Source organism: Zophobas morio, unplaced genomic scaffold (assembly GCF_036711695.1).
Source record: "Zophobas morio isolate AGI-343-1 ecotype UQ-CSIRO unplaced genomic scaffold, CSIRO_AGI_Zmor_V1 ptg000054l, whole genome shotgun sequence".
Classification (NCBI taxonomy): Eukaryota; Metazoa; Arthropoda; class Insecta; order Coleoptera; family Tenebrionidae; genus Zophobas; species Zophobas morio.
In genome coordinates, this window is record NW_026972159.1 from 3,597,757 (window position 1) to 3,621,904 (window position 24,148).

The 24,148-nt window shown below is 37.3% G+C and overlaps 6 protein-coding genes across 10 annotated transcripts in view; 1 reads left to right on the top strand and 5 right to left on the bottom strand.

The window, feature by feature from the left end:
• LOC135142905 (histone-lysine N-methyltransferase SMYD3-like) overlaps positions 1 to 4,463 on the top strand; it is a 47,195-nt gene extending 42,732 nt beyond the window's left edge. For 2 of the 4 annotated variants that reach the window (XM_064074715.1, XM_064074716.1), the window contains 4 exons: positions 3,159 to 3,453; positions 3,520 to 3,682; positions 3,771 to 3,985; positions 4,032 to 4,169. In XM_064074715.1, coding sequence (XP_063930785.1) covers positions 3,159 to 3,453; positions 3,520 to 3,682; positions 3,771 to 3,984 — 672 coding nt within the window. In that variant the 3' untranslated portion in view covers position 3,985; positions 4,032 to 4,169. Of the gene's footprint in view, positions 1 to 3,158; positions 3,683 to 3,770; positions 3,986 to 4,031; positions 4,170 to 4,199 lie in introns of those variants that run through there. The other 2 variants (XR_010282638.1, XM_064074714.1) reach the window with 2 other exon arrangements.
• Positions 4,464 to 9,213: 4,750 nt separating this feature from the next.
• Positions 9,214 to 10,970, bottom strand: LOC135142811 (saccharopine dehydrogenase-like oxidoreductase). Its single transcript, XM_064074565.1, has 4 exons — positions 10,590 to 10,970; positions 10,040 to 10,544; positions 9,750 to 9,987; positions 9,214 to 9,695 (listed from the first exon to the last, which is right to left on the bottom strand). The coding sequence occupies exons 1-4, from the start codon at positions 10,762 to 10,764 to the stop codon at positions 9,312 to 9,314; spliced, it is 1,302 nt and encodes a 433-aa protein (XP_063930635.1). The 5' UTR covers positions 10,765 to 10,970; the 3' UTR covers positions 9,214 to 9,311.
• A 259-nt stretch (positions 10,971 to 11,229) lies between these two features.
• Positions 11,230 to 13,406, bottom strand: LOC135142810 (saccharopine dehydrogenase-like oxidoreductase). 2 transcript variants are annotated; one of them, XM_064074563.1, is made up of 5 exons: positions 13,228 to 13,406; positions 12,630 to 12,811; positions 12,078 to 12,585; positions 11,768 to 12,005; positions 11,230 to 11,722 (listed from the first exon to the last, which is right to left on the bottom strand). In XM_064074563.1, exons 2-5 carry the CDS (start codon positions 12,802 to 12,804, stop codon positions 11,339 to 11,341), a joined length of 1,305 nt encoding a protein of 434 aa, XP_063930633.1. In that variant the 5' UTR covers positions 12,805 to 12,811; positions 13,228 to 13,406; the 3' UTR covers positions 11,230 to 11,338. The 2 variants fall into 2 exon arrangements, with proteins under 2 accessions (XP_063930633.1, XP_063930634.1); XM_064074564.1 differs by having other exon boundaries at positions 13,300 to 13,403.
• A 2,507-nt stretch (positions 13,407 to 15,913) lies between these two features.
• LOC135142808 (saccharopine dehydrogenase-like oxidoreductase) lies at positions 15,914 to 18,332 on the bottom strand. Its single transcript, XM_064074561.1, has 5 exons — positions 18,204 to 18,332; positions 17,399 to 17,602; positions 16,847 to 17,354; positions 16,554 to 16,791; positions 15,914 to 16,507 (listed from the first exon to the last, which is right to left on the bottom strand). Exons 2-5 carry the CDS (start codon positions 17,580 to 17,582, stop codon positions 16,130 to 16,132), a joined length of 1,308 nt encoding a protein of 435 aa, XP_063930631.1. The 5' UTR covers positions 17,583 to 17,602; positions 18,204 to 18,332; the 3' UTR covers positions 15,914 to 16,129.
• An 88-nt stretch (positions 18,333 to 18,420) lies between these two features.
• Positions 18,421 to 19,239, bottom strand: LOC135142809 (mitochondrial pyruvate carrier 2-like). Its single transcript, XM_064074562.1, has 4 exons — positions 19,035 to 19,239; positions 18,946 to 18,986; positions 18,697 to 18,893; positions 18,421 to 18,646 (listed from the first exon to the last, which is right to left on the bottom strand). Exons 1-4 carry the CDS (start codon positions 19,117 to 19,119, stop codon positions 18,610 to 18,612), a joined length of 360 nt encoding a protein of 119 aa, XP_063930632.1. The 5' UTR covers positions 19,120 to 19,239; the 3' UTR covers positions 18,421 to 18,609.
• Positions 19,240 to 21,069: 1,830 nt separating this feature from the next.
• Positions 21,070 to 24,148, bottom strand: part of LOC135142907 (uncharacterized) — a 34,587-nt gene continuing 31,508 nt past the window's right edge. Inside the window, exon 2 of the mRNA XM_064074717.1 lies at positions 21,070 to 22,277. Within this exon, the coding sequence (XP_063930787.1) occupies positions 21,141 to 22,277 (1,137 nt within the window). The 3' untranslated portion in view covers positions 21,070 to 21,140. The remainder of the gene's footprint in view (positions 22,278 to 24,148) is intronic.

The window sequence follows — 24,148 nt, forward strand, 5'->3', positions numbered from 1 at the left end:
AATCGCAGAATTGAAGAATCGAAACACTGAAACACTGAAATGTCGAAAAATTAGAAAATCGAACAATTGAACATTGAAAAATTGGAAGATCTAATTTAACACATTGTAAATTTAACAAGTTTTTACAAGATTAATACAGGCAAAATCAGTCTTACCTTAGCAAGTACTAGCCCCGCCCACCCGCTCCCTATTTTCTCAAAGGATATGTGATTTACCAAAATGCTAGTATTTGCTAAAATAAGACTGATTTTGGCAGATGACGTAGCCCCTAAGAAAAGAGAGGGTGGGTGGGCCGGGCTAGTACTTAGAGAAAACTCATTTTGGCAGTTGACATATCCTCTAAGAAAATTAAGGGCGGGTGGGCGGGGCTAGTCCTTGCTAAGATAAGACTAATTTTGGCAAATGACATATTCTCTGAGAAAATATGGGTCAAATCTAAAAATACGAATTGAAAAGTCAAAAAATCGAAAAATCGGGAAATTCAACAGTCGAAAAATTGAAAAATTTAAATATCTAGAGAAAAATTGAAAGGTTGGAATATTACTAAAAATCGAAGAATTGAAAAATTGAAAAGCCGAAATATCGAATAATTGAAAAATCCAGACATTGAAAATTTCCCAAAACTAAATGTTGAAAAATTGAGAAATTTGGAAAATCGAGAAATCAAAAAATCGCAATATTGAAGAATCGAAAAACTGAAACACTGAAATCTCGAAAAATTGAAAAATCGAACAATTGAACATTGAAAAATTGGAAGACCTATCAATAGAAAAGATGAAAAGCTGAAAAATTAAAAATCCTAGAAATCGTAAAATCAAAACATAAAAAACGAAAAATTGAAAAATTGGAAAATTTAAAATTTATAAAAATCGAAAAATCAAAAAATTGGTCGAAATCTGTTTCAACAGAACTTCCCTCGCTTCTGATGTAAAATAAAACATAAAAAATAAACACTCTATCAGATTTAGAAATTTAACTCGTTAGCACGGAAATTTGCAGTTTAACACCTTTTAAATTTAACAAGTTTTTACAAGACTAATAGAGGCAAAATCAGCCTTATCTTAGCAAGTACTAGTCCCGCCCACCCGCCCTTTATTTTCTCAGAGGATATTTCATTTGCCAAAATAAGTCTTATCTTAGCAAGTACTAGCCCCACCCACCCGCCCCCCATTTTCTCAAAAGATATGTGATTTACCAAAATGCTAGTATTTGTATAGTATAAGACTGATTTTGGCAGATGACATAGCCTCTAAGAAAAGAGAGGGTGGGTGGGCGGGGTTAGTACTTGCTAAGATAAAACTGATTTTGGCAAATACCACTGCCTCTAGGGAATTTGAAGGCGGGTGGGCGGGGCTAGTACGTGCTAAGATAAAACTGATTTTGGCAGATGACATAGCCTCTAAGAAAAGAGAGGGTGGATGGGTGGGGCTAGTATTTGGTAAAAAAGTTCAATTTTGGCAAATGAGATTCCTTCTAAGAAAAGAGAGGGTGGGTGGATGAGTGTGGCTGGTAGCTGCTAAGATAAAACTGATTTTGGCAGATGACATAGCCTCTAAGAAAAGAGAGGGTGGGTGGGTGGGGCTAGTCCTTGCTAAGATAAGACTGATTTTGGCAAATGACATATCTTCTGAGAAAATAGGAGTAAATCTAAAAAATATGAATGCAATGATAAATCACAAGTAAAAACATATTTTGCACATTTTGGGTAGAATTTATTCGGCAAAATTTTGAGATGATGTCATCAATTTCTTGGGGGGAATAAACAGATATATTTGGTTATGTACTTACAATAACTTTAAAACATCTGCAAGATTTCAAAGTATTCATTTTTGCAATTCTTGATTTATTCAATAAAATAAATTCATTGATTCATTAATTTTTTTGAGTCATAAGTACGGACTCATCATATTTTGGACATTTTAGATAGGACTTTTTTAAGGTAATTTTGAAGCGAAATATTCCTTTATAGCATATTTAGACACAACAGAAAGCTATAAATGTGGCGTTTTTTGCGAATGTTAAGCCCAGTTTTAACAGATTTTTAAAAATTTTTGTGTATGATTTGATTTATCTTTAGCACCAATACAACGCCCAACAGCCAGTTTTTCCCTATTCAAATAATTTCTTTGTAGAATTGCAAAGTAGAAAATAAATCTTAAAATATATTTTTTGGAATGTCTTGATTTTAGAACAGACATGATACGCCACTGGCATTGTAATAACTCAACGTGTTTTTCCAATAATATTTTTACTAGAATAATATAAACGACAATTATTTCCAATTATTCAAAAATTATAAGAGTAAATGTATGTTATCAATTTAACTAACTTGCCTAGTTAATTATATAAAAAAATATTAACGTGGTATTTCAAAGGGAACAAATAAACGTCAAAAACGTCAAAGAAACCAGTGTCGTGTAAAATGTCAAACATGTCAAGATTTATTTATAAAAAGTTGAATGATCTCGTACTATAGTTTATTCAAAAATTAAAAAAACACTACTCTTACTTACATTACTTGATTTATTTTTAGCACCAATGAAACGACCTACAGTCAGTATTTCTTTATTGAAATAATTTATTTCCAGAATTGCAGAGTATAAAATAATTCTTAAAATATATTTTTTAGAATGTCCTGATTTTAGAACACAAATGATACGCCACTGGCATTGTGATGACTCAACGTGTTTGTCTCAGTATTGTGACTAGAATAATATATAAACAACAATTAGTTCCAATGGTACAAAAATAATAGGAGTAAATGTATGTATGTAGACAGGGTCACTAACTTGGCTAGTTAATTATCTAAAAAAAATAACATGGTATCATGCAACATGTAAAACGTCAAACATGTCAAAAACAATAAAGAAATTTCTTGCAAGATTTATTTATAAAAAGCGTGTTCTTTCTACAGGCAAACAAATACTGCCAAAATGTCAACATTGCCAAAAAATGTTAAAAACCTCGCCAAACATAAAATAAATATGTCGCCAACTTGACGAAAAAAAAAAAAATCACCCACTTAATATTATAAATAAATGCAATTAAGGTAGTCGACAACAAAGCTGCAGAAATTTAACGGATGCACCAGGGCCGTTTTTGCGAATTTGAAGCCCCAGATCCCGTAGCGCCCCACAAAACTACACCCACTTTTCCAGATCCGTATCAGTTACATTGACATTTTAAACACAACAAAAGACAGACAGAAAGAACTAGAGACGGCCTACTACTTCCTGTGTCAGTGCCCCAAATGCCTGGGCCCCGAGCCGCCGGAAATCCAGGCTGCCGCATGCCCCAACCCAACCTGTGATAACTCCATCGACGCCCAGAACGCGAGTCCAGGCGACAGCTGCTCAAAATGTGGAACACCGATCTCCGAGACATTCTTGTCCAATTTTAACGAAGTCCTAGAGTTCACCGACATGCATCTACAAAACATGAAGCAAATGGCCTGTATCCTTTCCAGGTGTTCAGTCCGCGGTTCGCGCCGTGACGTGTCTTCCTTAAGTATATACTTAGATCTGGACGTGTGCGAAATCTGCTTGCAGAAACAACGCGGTGTGTTACACAAATACAACATAAAACACGTCAAGACACTAGATTTAGCTTTTCAATCGAGTATTGACTTTCAGAAGTGGGATTTTGCCAGGACGCTCGCCCTTGAGCTAGTCGACGCTTATTAGTAAGTATAAATGGGGTCAGGTTGCCGCGTCAGCGCGAACCTGTTCACATCCATCATTAAGAGAAACGAAAAATAGAAATTTTTTCAGCAAGTACTACGGCGGCGTGCATCCGGTGACGGGTCTGCTGCACCTAAAGCTGGGGAAGATTCTGCTGTTTGAGGAAAGCGACGAATTGGCGCTGGAGCATCTGACCACTGCGTACAAAATTTTGAAAATCACGCATGGTGTAGGCAGTAGTTTGTTCAAGGAGGAATTGGGGCCGCTGCTAAAACAAGCGCAGATGGCTTTGACTCAGGGATGAGGTGATTGGGTTGTTATTGTTGGGTTTTATTTGACAGGTGGTTTCAGGTGTGGTCTGACACAATCCCGGAAATTTTTATAAGGTGGATATTTTAGACTTGTTTAATTTAATTTTTATAATGAAAACAGTGTGTTGAAGTACAACGTGAGTATACACCTTTTTTAATAATATACTTTTAATTAGTACGTTGTTGTGTCTTTGTAAACACCCATTAGTCACGAACTTAGTCAAGTCGGTTTGGGAAGCAAGTCGTTAATAAAAATGACGAAATGCAGATGTCTCCCGTTGGATCCCTGAAGGACACCTTGTTATTTTTTAATTTTGTTGATAAATAAGTGAAGGTGTTGTTGATGGGCTCACTACAGGGATCACATGTTGGCTGCTACCCCCAGGGGCCCTAAACAAGACCAAGTCTGTGATATGTGCCATTTTTAAAGTGTGATGTACTGTCGATGTAACACATTAATAAATAAATAATTTTACAAGACATCATTATTGTAGATTTTTATTATTACCACATTTATTAAAAGATTTGTAGATTTTGAAACTTTGTACCTGCCTTTAGATTTTCGAATTTCATTTCCCATGCTTGTCTTAAACCATTTAAAAGTCATTTGGAATCTGCCTTCAGTCCCTTTTGTATGAATAAGTCACAAATTGAGATTTTTAGAGTGGACACCAAGGGTATATAATATAATTTTTAAAATTATTTTAAAAACGATTAGGCAACCAACTATACACCGTCAATGCACACGACCGGATAGACTGAAAGTGGGATTTATAAATTTGCTGTTGATGTTGCTTTTAGAGCTGAAAATTGCCAACTTTAATGTTCAGCTTTCGCCGTATTTAAACTGGAGGATTCAAGCTGATTGCTACAAAAATTTACCACTTTAGATATGTTTTAAGTTTCTTGTTCTCGAAATAAGTCTACACATATTAAGAAAAACAAGCAAATTGTAGCCCCGCCCACCCACCCGATCTCAATTGTGATGATTTTTTCATTCGTCGTGAGATAAAAAGGCGGAGCTTAACTGCAAAATCCTTATTTCTCTACGAAAAATTAAAAACATGTTTTTGAGTATCGTGTTCAAAGAATACTATGTATATTAAGAAAGAATTAAAGGCAAAGATTAAGCCCCACCCATACCTACCTTGATCTAAACAGTAATGAAGTTTTCATTCGTTGGGAGACCTCGGGGCGGAGCCTAATTGCAAAATCCATATTTCCGTTTCGAAAATTTACCATTTTAAACGTGTTTTAAGTTTCTAATAATCACAATTGGGATAGGGCGGGTGGGCGGGCTTACATTTTGCCTTTTTGTATTTATACATATGTGTAGATTTTTTTTCACAACATGAAACTTAAAACATGTTTAAAATGGAAATTTTGTATACGGAAATATCGATTTTGCAAAAATGTACCATTTTAACCATGTTCTAAATTTCTTGTTGTGAAAAGATGGCTATGTATATTAAGAAAAAACAAAGGCAACATATAAGCCCCACCCACCCGCCCTATCTTAATTCTGATGATTTTTTTTATTCGTCGTTAAGCCGAGGGATGGAGCTTAATTGTAAAATCTTTATATTTCTACGAGAAATTACCATGTGAAATATGTTCGTAAGAAATCATGGTATATAAAGAAAACTAAATGTATATATCAAATAAAAACGAAAACCAAAAGAGAAGTCCCACCCATCCGTCTCGATCTCAATCGTGATGAATTTTTCATTCGTTGTCAGACCGAGGGGCGGAGCGTAATTGTAAAATCAATATTTCCCTATACAAATCTACCACTTTAAACATGTTTTAAGTTTCTTGTTGTCAAAAGAATACTACGTATTAAGAAGAAAGGGCAAAATATAGGCCCCGCCCACCCGCCCTATCTCAATTTTGATGAATTTTATTTTAATTGTCGTGAGCCAAAAGAGCGGAAAAATTTACGACTTTAAACGTGTTTTAAGTTTCTAAGAATTAAAAAAGTCGTCATAATTGAGTTTGGGTGGGTGGGCGGGGTTTATATTTTGCCTTTTTTTCTTAGTATACAGCGTGTTATTGAAAGGTACGTACAAAATAAAATCGGCAATTGATCTAGAAGTATGAGTGTTAAAATTAAAAAAAAGTTCAGGTAAAAGTGTTCTCCTTTTAGAGATAAAAATTATTAAAATTTATGTCCAAATTCGTTGTACGCCTCTGATAAAAAGGTCATCTTTCGTTTCTATAGAAACAAAAGGGTCTCTTATTTTTTTATTATTGTCACAGTTACTAGGATTTACTAAAATAAATTAATTTTACCTATTTATCCTTCAGTAGCGTCTAAAAAGGTTGGATAGTGGTTAATTTTCCCTTTATAATTTTGACAACACAAAATACGTTTTTCAGGCTTCTTAGACTTCTGGAAGAACTGTCAATTTTGTTGTACGTACCTTTCAATAACACCCTGTATTTAGTATTTTTTGAACAACACGACATTCAAAAACATGTCTTAATTTCTTGTAAAAAAGTAAGTATTTTGCAGTTAAGCCCCACCCCCTTGGTATACGGCGAATAAAAAAATCATCACAAATGAGACAGGGTGGGTGGGCGGGCTTATATTTTACCTTTTTGTTTTAATATCTGTAGACTTATTTTCACAACATGAAAATTAAAATATGTTTAAAATGGAAAATTTGTATAAGGAAAATCGATTTTGCAATTAGACTCCGCCCCATAATTGCAAAATCCATGTTTCCTTGCAAAAATGTACCATTTTAACCATGTTCTAAGTTTCTTGTTGTGAAAAGATGGCTATGCATATTAAGATAAAAGAAAGGCAAAATATAAGCCCCGCCCACCCGCCCTATCTTAATTCTGATGATTTTTTTTATTCGTTGTTACGCCGAGGGATGGACCTTAATTGTAAAATCCTTATATTTCTACGAGAAATTACCATGTGAAATATGTTCGTAAGTAATCATGTTATATAAAGAAAACTAAATGTATATATTTATTAAAAAAGAAAACCAAAAGAGAAGTCCCACCCATCCGTCTCGATCTCAATCGTAATGAATTTTTCATTCGTTGTCAGACCGAGGGGCGGAGCGTAATTGCAACATCGATATTTACTATTTCGAACATGTTTTAAGTTTCTTGTTGTGAAAGGACGACTACATAATATATTATGAAAAAATGCAAAATATAAGCCCCGCCCACCCACCCTATCTCAATTGTGATGATTTTTTTTAAGCGCCAAGAGCCAAAGGAGAGGAATTTAATTGCAAAATCGATATTTCCCTGTACAAATTTACTATTTTAAACATAATTTAAGTTTCTTGTTGTGAAAAGAATACTATGTATATTAAGAAGAGAGGGCAAAATATAAGCCCCGCCCACCCGCCCTATCTCAATTTTGATGAATTTTATTTTAATTGTCGAGAGCCAAAAGAGCGGAAAGATTAAACGTGTTTTAAGTTTCTAAGAATAAAAAAAATCATCACAATTGAGCTTGGGTGGGTGGGCGGGGTTTATATTTTGCTTTTTTTTCTTAGTATAGGTACATAGTATTTTTTGAACAACACGACATTCAAAAACATGTCTTTAATTTCTTTGTAAAAAAAATAAGTATTTTGCAGTTAAGCTCCGCCCCCTTGGTATACGGCGAATAAAAAAATCATCACAATTGAGACAGGGTGGGTGGGCGGTCTTATATTTTATCTTTTATGTTTTAATTTGTGTAGACTTATTTTCACAACATGAAACTTAAAATATGTTTAAAATTGAAAATTTGTATAAGGAAAATTGATTTTGCAATTAGAGTCCGCCCCATAATTGCAAAATCCATATTTCCTTGCAAAAATGTACCATTTTAACCATGTTCTAAGATTCATGTTGTGAAAAGATGGCTATGCATATTAAGATAAAAGAAAGACAAAATATAAGCCCCGCCCACCCACCATATCTTAATTCGGATGATGTTTTTTATTCGTCGTTACGCCGAGGGATGGAGCTTAATTGTAAAATCCGTATTTTTCTACGAGAAATTACCATCTGAAATATGTTCGTAAGTAATCATGGTATATAAAGAAAAGTAAATGTATATATTAATTAAAAAGGAAAACCAAAAGAGAAGTCCCACCCATCCGTCTCGATATTTTAAGTTTCTTGTTGTGAAAGGACGACTTCATAATCTATTATGAAAAAATGCAAAATATAAGCCCCGCCCACCCACCCTATCTCAATTTTGATAAATTTTATTTTAATTGTCGTGAGCCAAAAGAGCGGAAAAATTTACCATTTTAAACGTGTTTTAAGTTTCTAAGAATAAAAAAAGTCGTCACAATTGAGTTTGGGTGGGTGGGCGGGGTTTATATTTTGCCTTTTTTTCTTAGTATAGATAGTATTTTTTGAACAACACGACATTCAAAAACATGTCTTTAATTTCTTTGTAAAAAAGTCAGTATTTTGCAGTTAAGCTCCGCCCCCTTGGTATACGGCGAATAAAAAAATCATCACATTTGAGACAGGGTGGGTGGGCGGGCTTATATTTTACCTTTTTGTTTTGATATGTGTAGACTTATTTTCACAACATGAAACTTAAAATATGTTTAAAATGGAAAATTTGTATAAGGAAAATCGATTTTGCAATTAGACTCTCCCCATAATTGCAAAATCCATTCTTTCTTATAAAAATGTACCATTTTAACCATGTTGTGAAAAGATGGCTTCTAGGAGAAATTAGCATGTGAAATATTTATGTTTTTAAGTAATCGTGTTATTATTTTTGTTATTACATTATTTTGTATTAATTAAAAAAGAAAACAAAATGAGAAACCCCACCCACCCTGTCTCAATTGTGATGATTTTTTTTAAATCGTCGAGAGCCAAAGGAGCAGAATTTAATTGCATAATTCTTATTATTTCTCTAAGAAATTACCATGTAAGACATGTTTTTGAGTATCGCGTTATTCAAAGAATACTAGTTACATTAAAGCCAAAGATTAAGCCTTGCCCTGATTTAAACAGTAATGAAGTTTTCATTCGTTGGAAAATTTAGAGGCGGAGCCTAATTGCAAAATCCATATTTTTTTTACAAAAATTTGTCATTTTAAACGCTTAAAAAAATCTAGTTACATCTACCGAACGTGAATTCCTCATATATTTTTGCAATTGATTTTTTTTTAAATTTTAAACAGTTTAACACTCCTAAAAAAAACAAGGGCTAAAGCTTGGTAATAAAATTTACCCTGTTTATTGTAACAAACTTTTTATTTTGTGTCTTTAAAAACCAACAAATAGAAAAATTTAATAACAACGGTATATAAAAACCCTGAATAAAAAAAATATATCAGTATTTAGAACTGAGCAAATCTTTTTCAAACACCACTTCGAACGTAACCTCATTCTCATGAAGCCGCTCAATAAGGGTGGTATTGGCGAAAGCGTACCCCGGAGAGTACACACCTCCACTAGGAGGCATTTTTTCAGTCTCAGTGATCACAGTAATAGCAGACAGCGCCACACACACACACGTGGCACCATAAGCCGGATTGCTAGCTTTGACTTTTCCACATATAGCTTTATTTGGAGGAACGTCATACTGATGGTCGGCATCAGCAACCCCCTCTTTCCACCCCTCGCCATACAGAGTGACCGAAAAACGCGAATTCTGGTTTTTCTCCTCACTTGGAGAAGTCTTATTGAAGACTCCACCACTAAATTCCTTAGGATACTATTATAAAAAATACTTTAAAAAGTACGCGTTTCCAATTTTAAATATACTTACTTCTAGTAAAAGTTCCCGTCCACGCTGGTGCTGTGCCAAAGTTTGAACAATCAAACTCGATATAGCCAGTTTGGGTATAGTGAGGAAGGATTTAAGGATAAAGTAGACCTCGATTTGGATCGGGCGCTTTTTGGCTTGTTCGTAAAAAAAGCGCTGGGACCTTTTGACGACCGAGCGATCCGCGCCTGGAAAAGGTACCGCCCAGCCTTGCGCCAGGTTAGTTCTATGTGGCCGGGTTCTACAAACTCAGTTCTATCAAGGGCAAAGGTTAAAGTTTGCGTATACAGTACATGGATTGCAGTTTTGGTTCAAAAACGGGCAACTTATTAGAAAATAGTTTCTTCCGAACCGCCCCCAAGTCCTTGGCGTGTGCTAGCCCATGAACAGCGCTCTCCCAAGTGGCGTAATTCATAACGGGACCTTCCACGGCTTTCTCGTCCCACGTTTCCATATACACGTTAATGGAGTTCAAAGTACCTTGGAACTTTCGTTGCAAAAACACTACCCCTAAATCTGAAGGGACGCTATCGATGCCACAACCACTGATAACATACACCCCTTGTTGTCTGGCTTTTTCGCTGTATTTCAGCTGCATTTCTTCCATGAATTGGGGTTCTCCACTTACGTCTACATAGTGAGTTTGTTCGTTGATGCACGCCTTCACTACTGGCTCCCCGTAGAATCTGTAAGGCCCGCTACAATTTAAAACGATGCGGGCCTGTTTTGCCATTTCGATTAGAGACGGTTCGTTGTGAACGTCGGCGACGATGACCGGGATATTACTCAGTGAGGTTCCTATTGTACAGGGTTAGATTTTTGACAAAACTACTAAAGTCTTACCGATTTCTTGTTCACATTGTTGTCGTAAAGCTTGTAGTTTTTGCTCGGAACGGCCGGCGATGCCCCAAGTCAGTGGGGGCGTTGTTGATTGGGCGAATTTGTGGAGGATGGGGACTACGCGTTGACCGGTGTACCCGGTGGCCCCAAACAAGACCAGGTCTATGGCACGTGTCATTTTTAAACCGTCGCGTAGTGCCTATTTGATATACCGATACATAAATAAACAATGCAATGCCAAACGCAGGTGGATAATTAACAATGCAAGGTCAAATACAACTTGATACTGGTCTAATTTTAAATAATAATAAAAATAATTCGTATTGAAAGACTAGTATATAATTTGATTGAACAACGCACTTGTAAACACGCTAACAGATAGCACAAGTGTCACGTTATCGTAGTGACTTGGTGTTTTATGATAATTAAAAACTTGTAGGGGAGACTAGTGCCAGGTGAAAGGAGGGCCACAGATTTTTTAATTGTGATGACTTAAAAATCAGTTATCTCAGGTATGTGTAACTCATTATGTCAGAGTGCGATTCTCTGATGAACATATTGCTTTGAAACTAGTGGTGCCAGTTGTACAAATAACTTTTACTGGTGTTTGACTGGTTTTAACGTAAAAAAAACACACTTGGCCTTCCCGTTTAAGTATATATTTATTTGACATTACATGGTTAAAAAGTACAATAAATACGCACGTTAAATATTTTAACAAACACAAAGCAAATCAAACAAAGCCTAAACCGTTAATGTTTAGAATCAGACAAATCCTTCTCAAAAAGTACATCAAACGTAACTTCGTTTTCATTAAGTTGCTCAATAAGAGAAGTATTAGCGAAAGCATAACCTGGTGGGTAAACTCCTCCACCAGAGGGCATCTTTTCGGGTTCTGTGATGACGGTTATAGCAGCAAGCAACAAACACACGCAAGTGGCGCCATAACCTGGGTTGCTTCCTTTGATTTTGGCACTTATGAGCTTGTCTGGAGGAGTGGAGTACTGATCGTTGACATCAGCAAGCTTCTCTTTCCATCCCTCACCAAACAAAGTCACACTGAAGCGCGCCTTTTCGATTTTTTCTTCACTTGGAGGCTGCCGGCTGAAGAATCCGGCGCTGAATTTTTCAGGGTACTGAAAACCAACGTGAATCACTATACTCGCTGCGTGGGCACTTACTTTCAATAGGAGACTCCTTCCGAAATCGAACTTCGCCAAGAATTGGAAAATCATGCCGAAAATGGATATCAGGAAGACGCTCCAAAATGATTTAAGAATGAAATAGGTCTCGATTTGAACGGGCCTTTTTTGGTCTTTCTCGTAGAAAAGGCGTTGCGAGCGTTTCATTACTGAGCGATCGGCACCAGGGAAAGGCAGCACCCAACCTTCCAGATGCTCGCTTTTATGAGGAACGGTCCTAAAACCCGAATTTGAGTGAAGTGCAAGAAACAATTTCATAGTATAAAAGTTGCAAAATTCTTTCACATACTTGGCCTGCAATTTTGGTTTGAAACTGGGGAGTCTGGTGGTGAAAAGCTCCTTTCGTAGCGCCCTCAACTCCTGCGCGTGCGCTAACCCATAGACTGCAGACTCCCAAGTGCCGTAATTAATAGCCGGACCTGAAACGGCTTGCCCTTCCTCCCATGACTCCATATAAGTAACAACCGAATTCAAAGTGCCATCAAACTTCTTTTGCAAAAACACCAGCCCTAAGTCTGACGGTATGCTATCAAATCCGCAAGCACTAATAACATAAACCCCCTTCTCCCTAGCTTTCTCGTTATATTTCAACTGCATCCTCTCCATATACTGCGGCTCCCCGCTCACATCCACATGATGCGTCCCTTCTTCAACGCACGCTTTAACTACAGGCTCCCCGAAAAAGCGATACGGCCCACAACAATTGACGATAATTCGCGCTTTTTTGGCCATTTCGGTCAGACTTTTCTCGTTTTCGACGTCGGCGATGATCACCGGGACGTGGCTCAACGGGGTCCCTATTTCAAAAATCAAACTGTGCCAACCAACGCAAAATTCTTACCGGTATCCTTCTCGCATTGCTCCAAGAGGTCTTTCAGCTTTTTCTCGGTACGACCGGCGACTCCCCAAGCCAGGTTGCGGGTTTTGGTTTTCGCGAATTTGGCGATTAGAGGAAGGGCGTGTTTACCGGTGAATCCCGTGGCGCCGAACAGGATGATGTCTAGGTCTCGGGGCATGGTTAAACTGCGAACAGTGCAGGTGTTGACGGACTGTATAAACAAATCGCGGGTTTATAGATGGAAGTGTAAATGTTTGGTGCCAGTCGTAAAATGAGAAATGTGACGCTTAATGCTATTTTCGACGAGTTAATACGCATTTCAGGAAGAGAAAAGTCAATATTATGAGAATAAGTGTGACGATGCAAAAGTGAATTTTAAGAACTTAATTAAAAAAAGCAAACATCGGCGTTATCGGTTCAATACATTTCATCGACCCTGTACCTTTATGGCCGCGTGGCATCTCACATGGCTGCATAATTGACTGCGTAAAAAGCACAACATAAAAAATAATCTCACAAAGTACTTATGCATTTTGCTTAAATTAGAAACTTTATTAGGATGAAAAACTCACGAAAAACGAATTTTTTGTCCACCATTTACCTTATAGCCTTATACCTTCCAGTTGTAACAAGTCGGTACTAAACGATAAAACACTGAGTGTTCAGTACTCACTTCTATTTTCTATTTTTAAATGTTACTTGAAGACTAGTGATAACACCGCACCACACTGATAATAAAACGCCGGTAACGCGTACATTTGTCACTTTTGACAATCAGCTGACTTCCGAACTAACACGATGATGAGATGAGAGTCTGTGACGATGAGCCCGATGAGCATGAAAATTTTCGCGGTGAATTTGAATTTAACTTTTAAAATAAAAATCAAGCTGAATTCTCATCAAACAGTTTCGTAGAATCTGGGTTTAAAGAAGCGTGATACTTATTATTCGTTCACGATCTTTATATAGTAGGGTTGGGCATGAAAATCTAGTGAGTTTGTTGGTATTCGATGCAGACGAATAAAAATTCCCTGAACTTTTTTCGTTAGGTTATGTTTTATTAGATTAAAGATTAAAAAATACGCCAGAAATATAAACATTGTTGCCGATACTTTCAGTTTTCAGTAGCAATGACCAAGTTAACGGTATCCATTTCTTAGAAAGCATAAAACTTTACGCTATTTAAAACAGTTATTCGGCTTTTTGTAAGTGTTTATTTCATATGTAAGGAACAAACACTAAAATTTCACTTAAACATTGTTTTTATATGAATGGGGGTTCTACATACGACTATTGTCGCATGCCACATTTAGCATGTCATCTTTAATTCTCAATCATAAGTTCGTTCTGCTCGCCCACTTTTCTTAGAAATGGAAATTTCGACCTTTGTGAACAGCCTATTTTCATATCTTCCAACTTCTTTTTTCACTTTTCTAAGATTACTAAAAGGGTTGGTAAAGGACAACAACCTTGCTCTAGTGCTTTGATGGGTTTAGTTCTTCTGAAACATTTTTCCGGCCTTAAACTGAATGATTTATCTATATAGCTATTACTAATGCTTACGTAAGTGCTCTTTATTTGCTTTTACTAAGTACTTTCAAACGCTTATTAACAAGAACGTTACTATATGCCTTCTCCAGGTCCATGAAGAACTACAAAAAAAAAAAGAAAATGCTTAAAATCTGGTGCAAAGTGACAACGTGGATGATCTAACTAAAATTGACTTATTTTGTTGTACGTCAGGTAGTTTTTCACATACTACCTTGGTAAATTTAGAACGAAAGATGCGTAAAAATATCACCCCCCGACAAGCTATAATTCACTCCATTTCCATTATTTCGCTATGAAAATCTGTACCATCATCGTCATTTTCAAATTCAGATTCTGAATCAGATTCACCTAGTGAAACAATAAATCTGGCAAAATAAGTTTTTCACAATGTTTACAAAAATTTTGCCACATGCTTGGAATACATTTAGAAAGCGCCTCCACCCTATTTTTTAATGAAGGTTGAGAATTTATATACTTGTTGTAATAGTTCTTACAAAATCCGCACGCCATTTCAATTGGATTATATTGACAATGGTACAACTTTATGGCCACTTTCTCTTAATGTATCGTCTACCAAATATTGTTTCTGAAGGGTTTAATTAAATCCCACAACTGTCTCTTCGAAAATTTTTTGTCAAATTCAATACATTTTTCACTAGAAAAAGTGGGTGGTTTATCCAACTGAACCGAATGATACGGTGCATTGTCTAAAACCACCACACATTTTTGGTCCAACTTTGCCAAAGCAGGAATGAGCTGATTAACCACCCAATTTTGAAAAATTGTCCCGTCCATCGCTTTTTAGATCAGTATCGTGCACCCAGCGACGACCATTTTGATGGATCCATGCTTCATCCAAATACACGAAAGTCAAATTTTCACAAGAATTTAGAAACTGTAAACCTGTTCTCAAAAAAATAATTTTCATGTTTTTGTTCACATAGAATTTTGCGACCATTTACTTCTCTGAGTTTATAACCCATTGACTTAAGAATTTAGTATAATGTGGTTCGCCCCCCTTTAAATTCCAACTGTTCCCTAGAATATGCCAAAAGAGTATCTGCAGTGAAATATTCGTTTTTTTCATTAAGTTGCCAAATTTGTCGTTGCAGGTCTTTCCGAAACATATAATTTGTAAATAAATCCGTTGGTTTTCGCTTGCCAGATAGTGATGTTTTTAAATTTTGGTCCCTGTTGGTAAAATTTTCGCCACAGTTGATGAGAAAATAAATTAAAAAATATTTTGCAGCGTATTTTTACATTACAGAAAATATATAATAAAAACATCTTTTTATTGCAATTTTTAGTTGCAGTAAAACTATTTTAGGCATTTTCTTTTTAAATAATGTCGCAATGATTTGTGAATCTGTCACAATTGCGTCTAATAATTCTGATCTAATAAATGAAGTAGAAAAGTGGCAATCCAGCTCAAAGCAAATGTCAATCAGACTACTGATAGACAAAAAACCAAATCATCAGATCAGTTTATCCAACTTAAAGAAAAAATATTAAAGCGTACTTTACTATATAAAGATCGTAAATGGATAATACTTAACATTTTTGAGACTACTGATAACTAAAACAAACAAATGTCGGAATTATGTAACGTGATCAAATTTAACCATAAACAGTCAAATTTTACCTTGGGTTCAGAATGCTCACAGTTCTGTACACTGTGTACCAAAGTACAGTTTTCATACTGTCAGAAAATATAAATTCCAAACAGGAAAAACCCGTTTAAATATAAAACTAAACATATTTTATTTGACATTAGGGGCAATTCTGAATCAAAGTTGTTAAATTTAAAGGATGTTAAATTGCAAATTTCCATAGTAACGAGTTAAATCCGTAAATCTGATTGGCTGTTTATTTTTTAACAACCTTTAAATTTTAACGGGTTTGATTCAGAATTGGGCCTTTTATATGGTTAAAATGTACAATAAATGTTAATGTTAAGAATGCGACAAATCCTTCTCAAAAAGTACGTCAAACGTGAGTCCGTTGTCATTTAGTTGTTCAATAAGGGTGGTATTAGCGAAAGCGTAACCCGGTGGGTATACTCCTCCTTCAGAGGGCATTTTTTCAGGTTCCGTGAGGATGGTTATAGCAGACAGCAACAAAGACACGCAAGTGGCGCCATAGCCAGGATTGCTCCCTTTGACTTTAACGCTTATAAGCTTATCTGGAGGGGTGGAGTACTGATCATTCCCATCAACAAGCTTCCCTTTCCATCCCTCACCAAATAAAGTCACACTGAAGTGCATATTTTTGATTTTTTCTTCACTCGGAGACTCCCGGCTGAATAATCCGGCGCTGAATTTTTCGGGATACTGAAAACCAAACATGAATCACTATACTCGCTCCATTGGTACTTACTTTCAATAAAAGATTTCTTCCGCACTTGAACTTCGCCAAAAGTTGGAAAATCGAGCCGAAAAAGGCCACCAAAACGACGTTCCAGAATGACTTGATAATAAAATAGGTCTCGATTTGAGCGGGCCTTTTTTGGTCCTTCTCGTAGAAGAGGCGCTGCGATCGTTCCATGACCGCGCGATCAGCACCAGGGAAAGGCAACACCCAGCCTTCCACATGGTCGTTTTTATGAGGACGGGCCCTAAAAACAAATTTTAATTAGTTTTAATTTTTTGGTAGAAAAAATTGTCACATACTTGCGCTGTAATTTTGGTTTAAAACTCGGAAGTTTCGTCGGAAAAAGTTGCCTTCGTTGCGCTTTCAACTGTCCAGCGTTTGCAGCCCCATAAACCGCTGACTCCCAGGTGCCATAGTTAAGCACCGGTCCCGGAATGTCCTGTCCTTCCTGCCACGACTCCAAATAGCTAACAACTGAGTTCAAAGTGCCGTCAAACTTCTTTTGTACGAAGAGAAGCCCTAAATCTGCAGGTATGCTATCAAATCCGCAGCTACTAACAATGTAGACCCCCTTCTCTCTAGCTTTGTCGTTATATTTCAACTGCATCCTCTCCGCATACTCGGGCTCTCCGGCGATGTCCACATGATGTGTCCCTACTTCGACGCACGCTTTGACTACAGGTTCGCCGAAAAAGCGATAAGGACCACAACAGTTTACGACGATTCGGGCTTTTCGGGCCATGTCGGTTAAGCTTTTGTCGTCTTGGACGTCGGCGATGATTATCGGGACGTCGCTCAACGGGGTCCCTAGTTCAAAAATCAGATTGTGCCAACCAACGCGAAATTCTTACCAGTGTCCTTCTCGCATTGCTCCAAGAAGTCCTTTAGCTTGTTCTCGTTACGGCCGGCGACTCCCCAAGTCAGGTTGCGGTTTTTGGCCTTCGCGAATTTGGCGATTAGAGGAAGGGCGTGTTTACCTGTGAATCCGGTGGCTCCGAACAGGATGATGTCGAGGTCTCGGGTCATGGTACTCATGGTTAAATTGGGTTGACAGACTGGGTAAATAAATCGCACTATTTCAAGAAGTAGGTAAGCGTGACGACGCAAATATGACTGACAGTTTTTTTAATTCACTTAGTGCAAAAGGAACAACTTGTTGCACGGTAAACAAGCAATCAAGTGTTATAAGTGAAGGTCGTCCGGATAGTCATCAAGTGGAACTCATGATCAGGGTTTTTGCATCGGAAATATGATTGTATTTTTTGTACACAATAAAAAAACAACTATGATTTGATCTCGATTATTCTCTTAGGATGACGGTTCATTTTTTACTATCATGATACAAGTAGGTACTCTTAAGAAATTCCATAGTAAAACTACAATTAATATTAGCCTAATTTAGGATTCCTACATCCAAAATAGAATATTTTTATAGGTGGAAACTAAGTAAAATTTTTAATCCAATCAAAAACTGAATCAAAAAGCTATCGGTTCAATACATTTCGTCGACTTTGTACCTTCAAGGCCGCGTGGTCTCGCACATGGTACATTGATTACATGAAAGATTCACCATAAACAATAATCACACAAATTATTTATATTTTTTAATTGTAATTAAATAAAAATATATTACTCACGAAAATCGATTTTACTCACCTTATTTTTTACACCTTCTAGTCGCAAAAAATTGATAAATACTAATTGGGATGAAGTGACGAGTGCTTGTTTAGATGTTCTATTTTTAAATGTCACTTGTTATAAGTGATAACACCGATTATACCACTAGTGTTTGTCAACACTTGTCAATTTTGGGTTTGACAATCAGCTGACACTCGAAATTTTGGCGGCAAATTTAAATTACGAAAAAAGTAACTGCAGTTCCACCTCTTTATTGAGCTCTGACACAATGTAACATATCCGAAAATACATTTTCTTAATATCAAAAATAGACCAAACCTTGGTAGTTTTAAAAATTGCACTTAAACTAATTTGAGTTTAAAATTCAACAAAACTACAATAGATAACCCTGTTTTGATAAATGAAGGCACTTCCTTAGTAATTCCTACTTATACTCAACCTTTTTGAGACTTTGCTGATAACTAAAACAAACAAGTGTCGAAATTATGCATAGATATAGCCAGTAACTCACTTATATGCTCTATATAGCTGCATGAGTTGAGTAATAGCCACAAACACGTTGACACTAAAAAGCCCGTAATTTTTTGGAATAATGACCAGAGAGTACCGTGACCAAATTATCCCAGTAGCTGCCAACGCCGCACTCTGAGGGACACTCAAACTTTCAGCAGGACGAGCCAAGTCTCCAAGTCCTGCAACAACTAACCCCTGAAAAAATAATCAAATACAACTAGTTCCAAATTACACACTCTTAACTTACCCATTTGAAAGCTGGCGCCCAGAAAAACACGGTTTTTGGGCCTGCAATTCCACAAGTGTCACTGAATGTTGTAATTGTTTTTAACTAACCTGCAGGATGTTGCCACAAGGGTTGAAGTTTTTGTGGGACCAGAGGGTCCAAAGCTTTCATGGTTCTGAGGTAAAACGTCGACATTTCGATTGTAAAACGGGTTAATTATAAAGTCTAATGAATAAATGTATAACAACTTTTAAATATCACGTCATTGCCAATGTCATTGTTGACAGGAGGTTATATTGATAAGTCAATCAAATGTCAAAGTGGTGTATCAAAATTGGTGATATTGGGTGCGTTGGGTTGGTATTTGTAGTTTCGCGGCGGCAAGGCAGTGGCGCAGATTACAATCGCACGACAAGGTCAAAGGGATTTTCACTTTTTTAATCGATTTATTTGACTAAATAGCAAAAAACGTTAACAATAAAGTCAACGACTTTAATAAACTCGTTTGCAATTAAACTCGTCACCTCATTAGCTACATTTGTTATTTTTTTATTTTATATTAGTTGTTAAATTAATAATTTGAACTTACTCACTTTTGGATAAATTTTAGAAAAAAAAATCGCTGCACTCAAGTTTCTTTCCGCCTCAATTCGGTCTCCCCGCCTCCTCATTAAGCAAAGTAAGTACCGCCGCAAAGTTTAAGAGTCTGATTTTCAGGTAAGTATCCCGCATTTGTTTGCGCAACTTTTACATCATTACCATTACAAATGAGTCCTGGCGGTGGTAATTTTCAAATATGGCGAGCTACTTTAAATAATATTCATAATAAATTAGCCCGAAGAGGAAAGAAGTGATCGCTTCGAGACTTTGACTCCCTCGGGGTTGCTTGCTGCCGGGTCGTTTGTTTCTTGCAGTCGGAATAAGACAATTTTTTCGGGGCTCACTATCTCTAAGTTTTCTTTCTCGGAATGAGGGACGGCAAACAGAATTTTCGTTTAATTGGATTTCGGCGAGTCGGCAGTCGCGTTGTTTGCTTAAATATTAGCTCATAAATAAATTTAACAAAAACGAATACTTGCTGTCATCCGCCGACAATATAATAATGATATTATTTCCTCAACCGCGGTGATTTATAGGGGATGCTATAAATTGGAAAAGTTTGTCGGGGGAAACGGCGGCTGCAATATTTCAAAACTTGTAGGTATGTACATCGAATTTTTTGTGTACGGGGTGTCTACAATACTTTGAAAAGCTCAATTTAAGTATGTATTGATTTTATAAATGAAACTTTCTAAGTTATAGTTTCTTTATTGTGGCTTAATTTATGTTTAGAACTTGACGTGCGGCCATTTTGTCACTAAGCCGTAATTACACCATTAAAATTTTACAGCCGCACGACGATCAATCGCCGAAAAATCCTAATAAAGCCCGTTTTGACTTAATCTTTAAAATATGAAGATTATTGCAAATCAGACAATGTAATAATATTTACGATTTTGTAATATAATCCCTTTCGTCATCCGTCAGAACAAATACAGCCCGATGTCGACGGAGTTTTGTTAAAACTTAATCACGTTAAAATTAAGCCCGGGGCATTGTTAAAATCGCATGCAAATCCGCCGTTCGGGTAGGTTAGGTGCCGACAAGCGAGATTTTCCACAACTACCGTCATGTAAAATGTGTAAATATTCACACACACTCTCACCCGCTCCTGTTTTGCATATTCATAAGGAAAAGCTTTTCGCCTGCAAATATTAGTTAAATTTTCACTACGCTACAATAGAATTTACATTTTATAATAAAACGCGGCGTGGAAACCGAACGGTTTCATTTACATCGCAAAATATTTAAAAAGAAATCAATCACGGTCGAGATTAATTTATGCGCCAAAAATTAACGCCGAAACGAAATATGCATACCGTCTATTATTTTTGAATTAAACCTGGCTTTGCAGCCTATATTTATTATTTGAACAATTTCAGTCACGATGTAGTTGTTTGACCACAAATGTTTGACTATTTAGTTTCAAATTTGACATTCAAAATTTTGTTCACACTTTTTCAAAAAAAACTTAGCACTTCATATATACATCTTTATTTGCCACATAGCCTTCAAATTAAATACACATATGTACAGCATAATTTATTACATATCTAACATTGTATAACGATACATTTGCAACTCTAGTCAAACCTAACCACAAAATAACAACTAGTTTAAGTTTCGTCGTGAACGGCTACCACTTCCAGAGTCGGACTTTCCGCGGACTCCGAGTCCGTGAAGCCGGTTTCCTCCAGAGGGCGCTTCGGTTGCGGCTTAGCGTGATTCATATAATCCACCACCAACTCCAACCCAATTAAAGCCCTCAAGTCTTTCACCCTCTTCTGTTTTTCTTCTTCGGTTTCGTTGTCGTTTTCGTTCGTGCTTCCGTTTTCGGAAGAACCCTCATTCTTGACCATGTGTTGACCCTCTTCAGCCACGTTCTTGTAAATGTGGTTGATGTTGGTCATGATGTAGCTAGTTCCGATTTTGTTTCTATCTAAACCCATTGACTTAACGTCGAATTTTAAATTCTTGGATTCTTGAGTGAAGTCCGTGTATTCTTCACTGTGACTCAAATTCATGGGTCGGTTGAGACGTGGAGTAGGAACGGAGAAAGCAGACGCGTGTCGTGATTGTTTAAAGACTGGTTCTTTACCAACAGTTTGCTTCTTTTCCTCTGAGTCAACTTTGGCCGCTTCGTCCCTTTGGTTTTTCCTGTCGTAGATGTGTCCCGAGACCCTCAAATCGATGAAGAAGTGCAGCGGATCAATCCCGTATGGAGTTGTCGTGGGGTACAGTGGAGGGTACCACATGGGTGGCGGCGGCGGTAAAATTAACCCAGACGGGTTACCTTCTTGTCCCATGGGTGAATACAACGGCTCCACTTGCTCGGGTAGCGGCATTTCGACCTTCCTTTCAGTCATGGTACTGCTGAAAGTACTTTTGGCCTTGTCACTCTCAGTCGTTAGTTCAAGAGGACTTTCTGATTTGTGCTCGACGTAGGAGTTCTTCAGAGCCCAGTCGTTGGTTTGGTCTAGCTTTGGCGGCGATGAGGAGTCGCTCTTCATCGCCGTCCAAGGACGTTTTCGGGTTCGTCGGGTCGGGAAACTTCGACTCGAAGGGTCGGACTTTGCCTGGACGAAGGATCGCAGCATTTCGCTGAAGAAGTAGGTGTTGGGGAGCAGCGACATGTTGTAGAGGTACGGGGGGGTGGCCGCCAGGAGACGCGAGACGAGGTCCGTGTTGCGAAATTCCAGAGGGGACAACCGGGGCTTGGGGGGCGGCGCGAGTTGCTCGTTGACGGAAGACATCTGCAAAAAAAAATAACTTCAATATTTATTTTCCGTCTGTCTGTCTGTCGTCTGTCCGCAAAAAAATTTATAATCATTCAAAGAAGCTGTATTTATATTTCCGTCTACCCTATTCTTGGTGGATGCGCCGGGTCATAATTGAGCCGGCTCCATCGCTTCTCCATTCACTCCGCAAATAATACCAGTCAGACAGAAAAACCGAGCCGGCAAAGCCAGAGGGCGAAATTCCAGATAACGAGGAGTGAGGTGGTGCATTGCTATGGCGATGCTGCTGGTGATTGTTTCCAAGCTCATTGTCTGAGAGCGGTCCCGACATGCACAATACTCGTCTCAGGCATTGTAATCAGCGCACACCACATCCCGATGGACTCCTATCGCCTTGCCACCGCCACTACTTCCGTGAACTCTGGACTCCGCGTCGGAAACGCGACCCTATTGTTCGCACAAATGTAGGCTAATGAAATCAAGCTTTTCGAATCTGTTATGTTATCTACTTTAAACAATTTGTATGGATGTGTCAAGGGATGGAAATTCATTGAACAGGAAGAAAATAACGGGAATAAAGAGGGAGGGGCTGCGACCAGCTTTGTAAATTTTGTGCAACAAAAACGCAGAATTTTAAGTCGCTTCAGGTAACGCAATCTCTGATATTAAATCTTCGTCATATAATTACGGCGAGCATCTCGGGACGATCGCGGGAGGAATTAAACCATTTGCAGATTGGTTGAGACGCAATTAAATCATCTGTATTTGCTATAAGGATAATATGGTCTTGCCATCGTCTAAGAAAGGGTTGGGATTACGAGAATTGTGCGCACTAGACGACGATTATTATCTTACACAATACACTCGATCCCCATGTCTTCCGGGGAACGTGTGCCGACGACACTGATTTATGGCGGTCCCAATCATTTATTATCTCTCATTACTCTGTTTATTTTTCTCTAATAAACACCGCGGCCTGATTTGAATTATTGCATTTGCAGATTTATTGTTCGAATCGCGGTGACGAGTAATTAGCTGGCGTTCGTTATCTCGAGACGAAAAAGAATAACCGAAGAAATATCGGAGTTTCAAATTCTCGCCGCTCGCGTTCATCAAAAAAGTTTTAATTTGTCGCGGAGAGGAAATAAGTAATTATTTTAAAATTTAACTGGAGGAATAATACGGGTGGCTGTGGCGGGGGAGCGGGGTGGGTGCGGGTTTGAGATATTTGAAAATTTTAATAGTTAAAGGAAAAATACATTAATATACGTAGTTACCTTTTCATAACAAGAACTTATATCATGTTTACAATGGTAAATTTTTGTAGGGAAATATGGATTTGCAATTACACTCCGCCCCCCGGTCTGGCAGCGAATGAAAAATTCATTACGATTAAGTTCGACACGGAAGGGTGGAGCTTAATCTTTGGCTTTATTTTTTACTTACTATACATAGTATTTTTTCAAAAACACGATACTTAAAAACATGTTTTACATGATAAATTTTTGTAGAGAAGTGAGGATTTTAAGCTCCACCCCCTTGGCTCACGATGAAAACAAAATCATCACAAATGAGATAGGGTGGGTGGGCGGGGCTTATTTTTTGTCATTTTTTTCTTAATATGCGTAGTTCTCTTTTCACAACAAGAAACTTAAATTGTTTAAAAGAGAAAATATGGATTTTGCAATTACACTCCGCCCCTCGGTGTAACAACGAATGAAAATTTCTTCACAGCTGAGATTTGGACTTTTTTTGTTAGATATAGTTTCATTTGCAAAAAACGTTAAATATCATTTTCTTTTCTTGTTGGGAAAAGAAGACTTATATTAAGAAAAAATGTACAAAATATAGCCCCGCCCACCCACCCCCTCACAAATGTGATCATT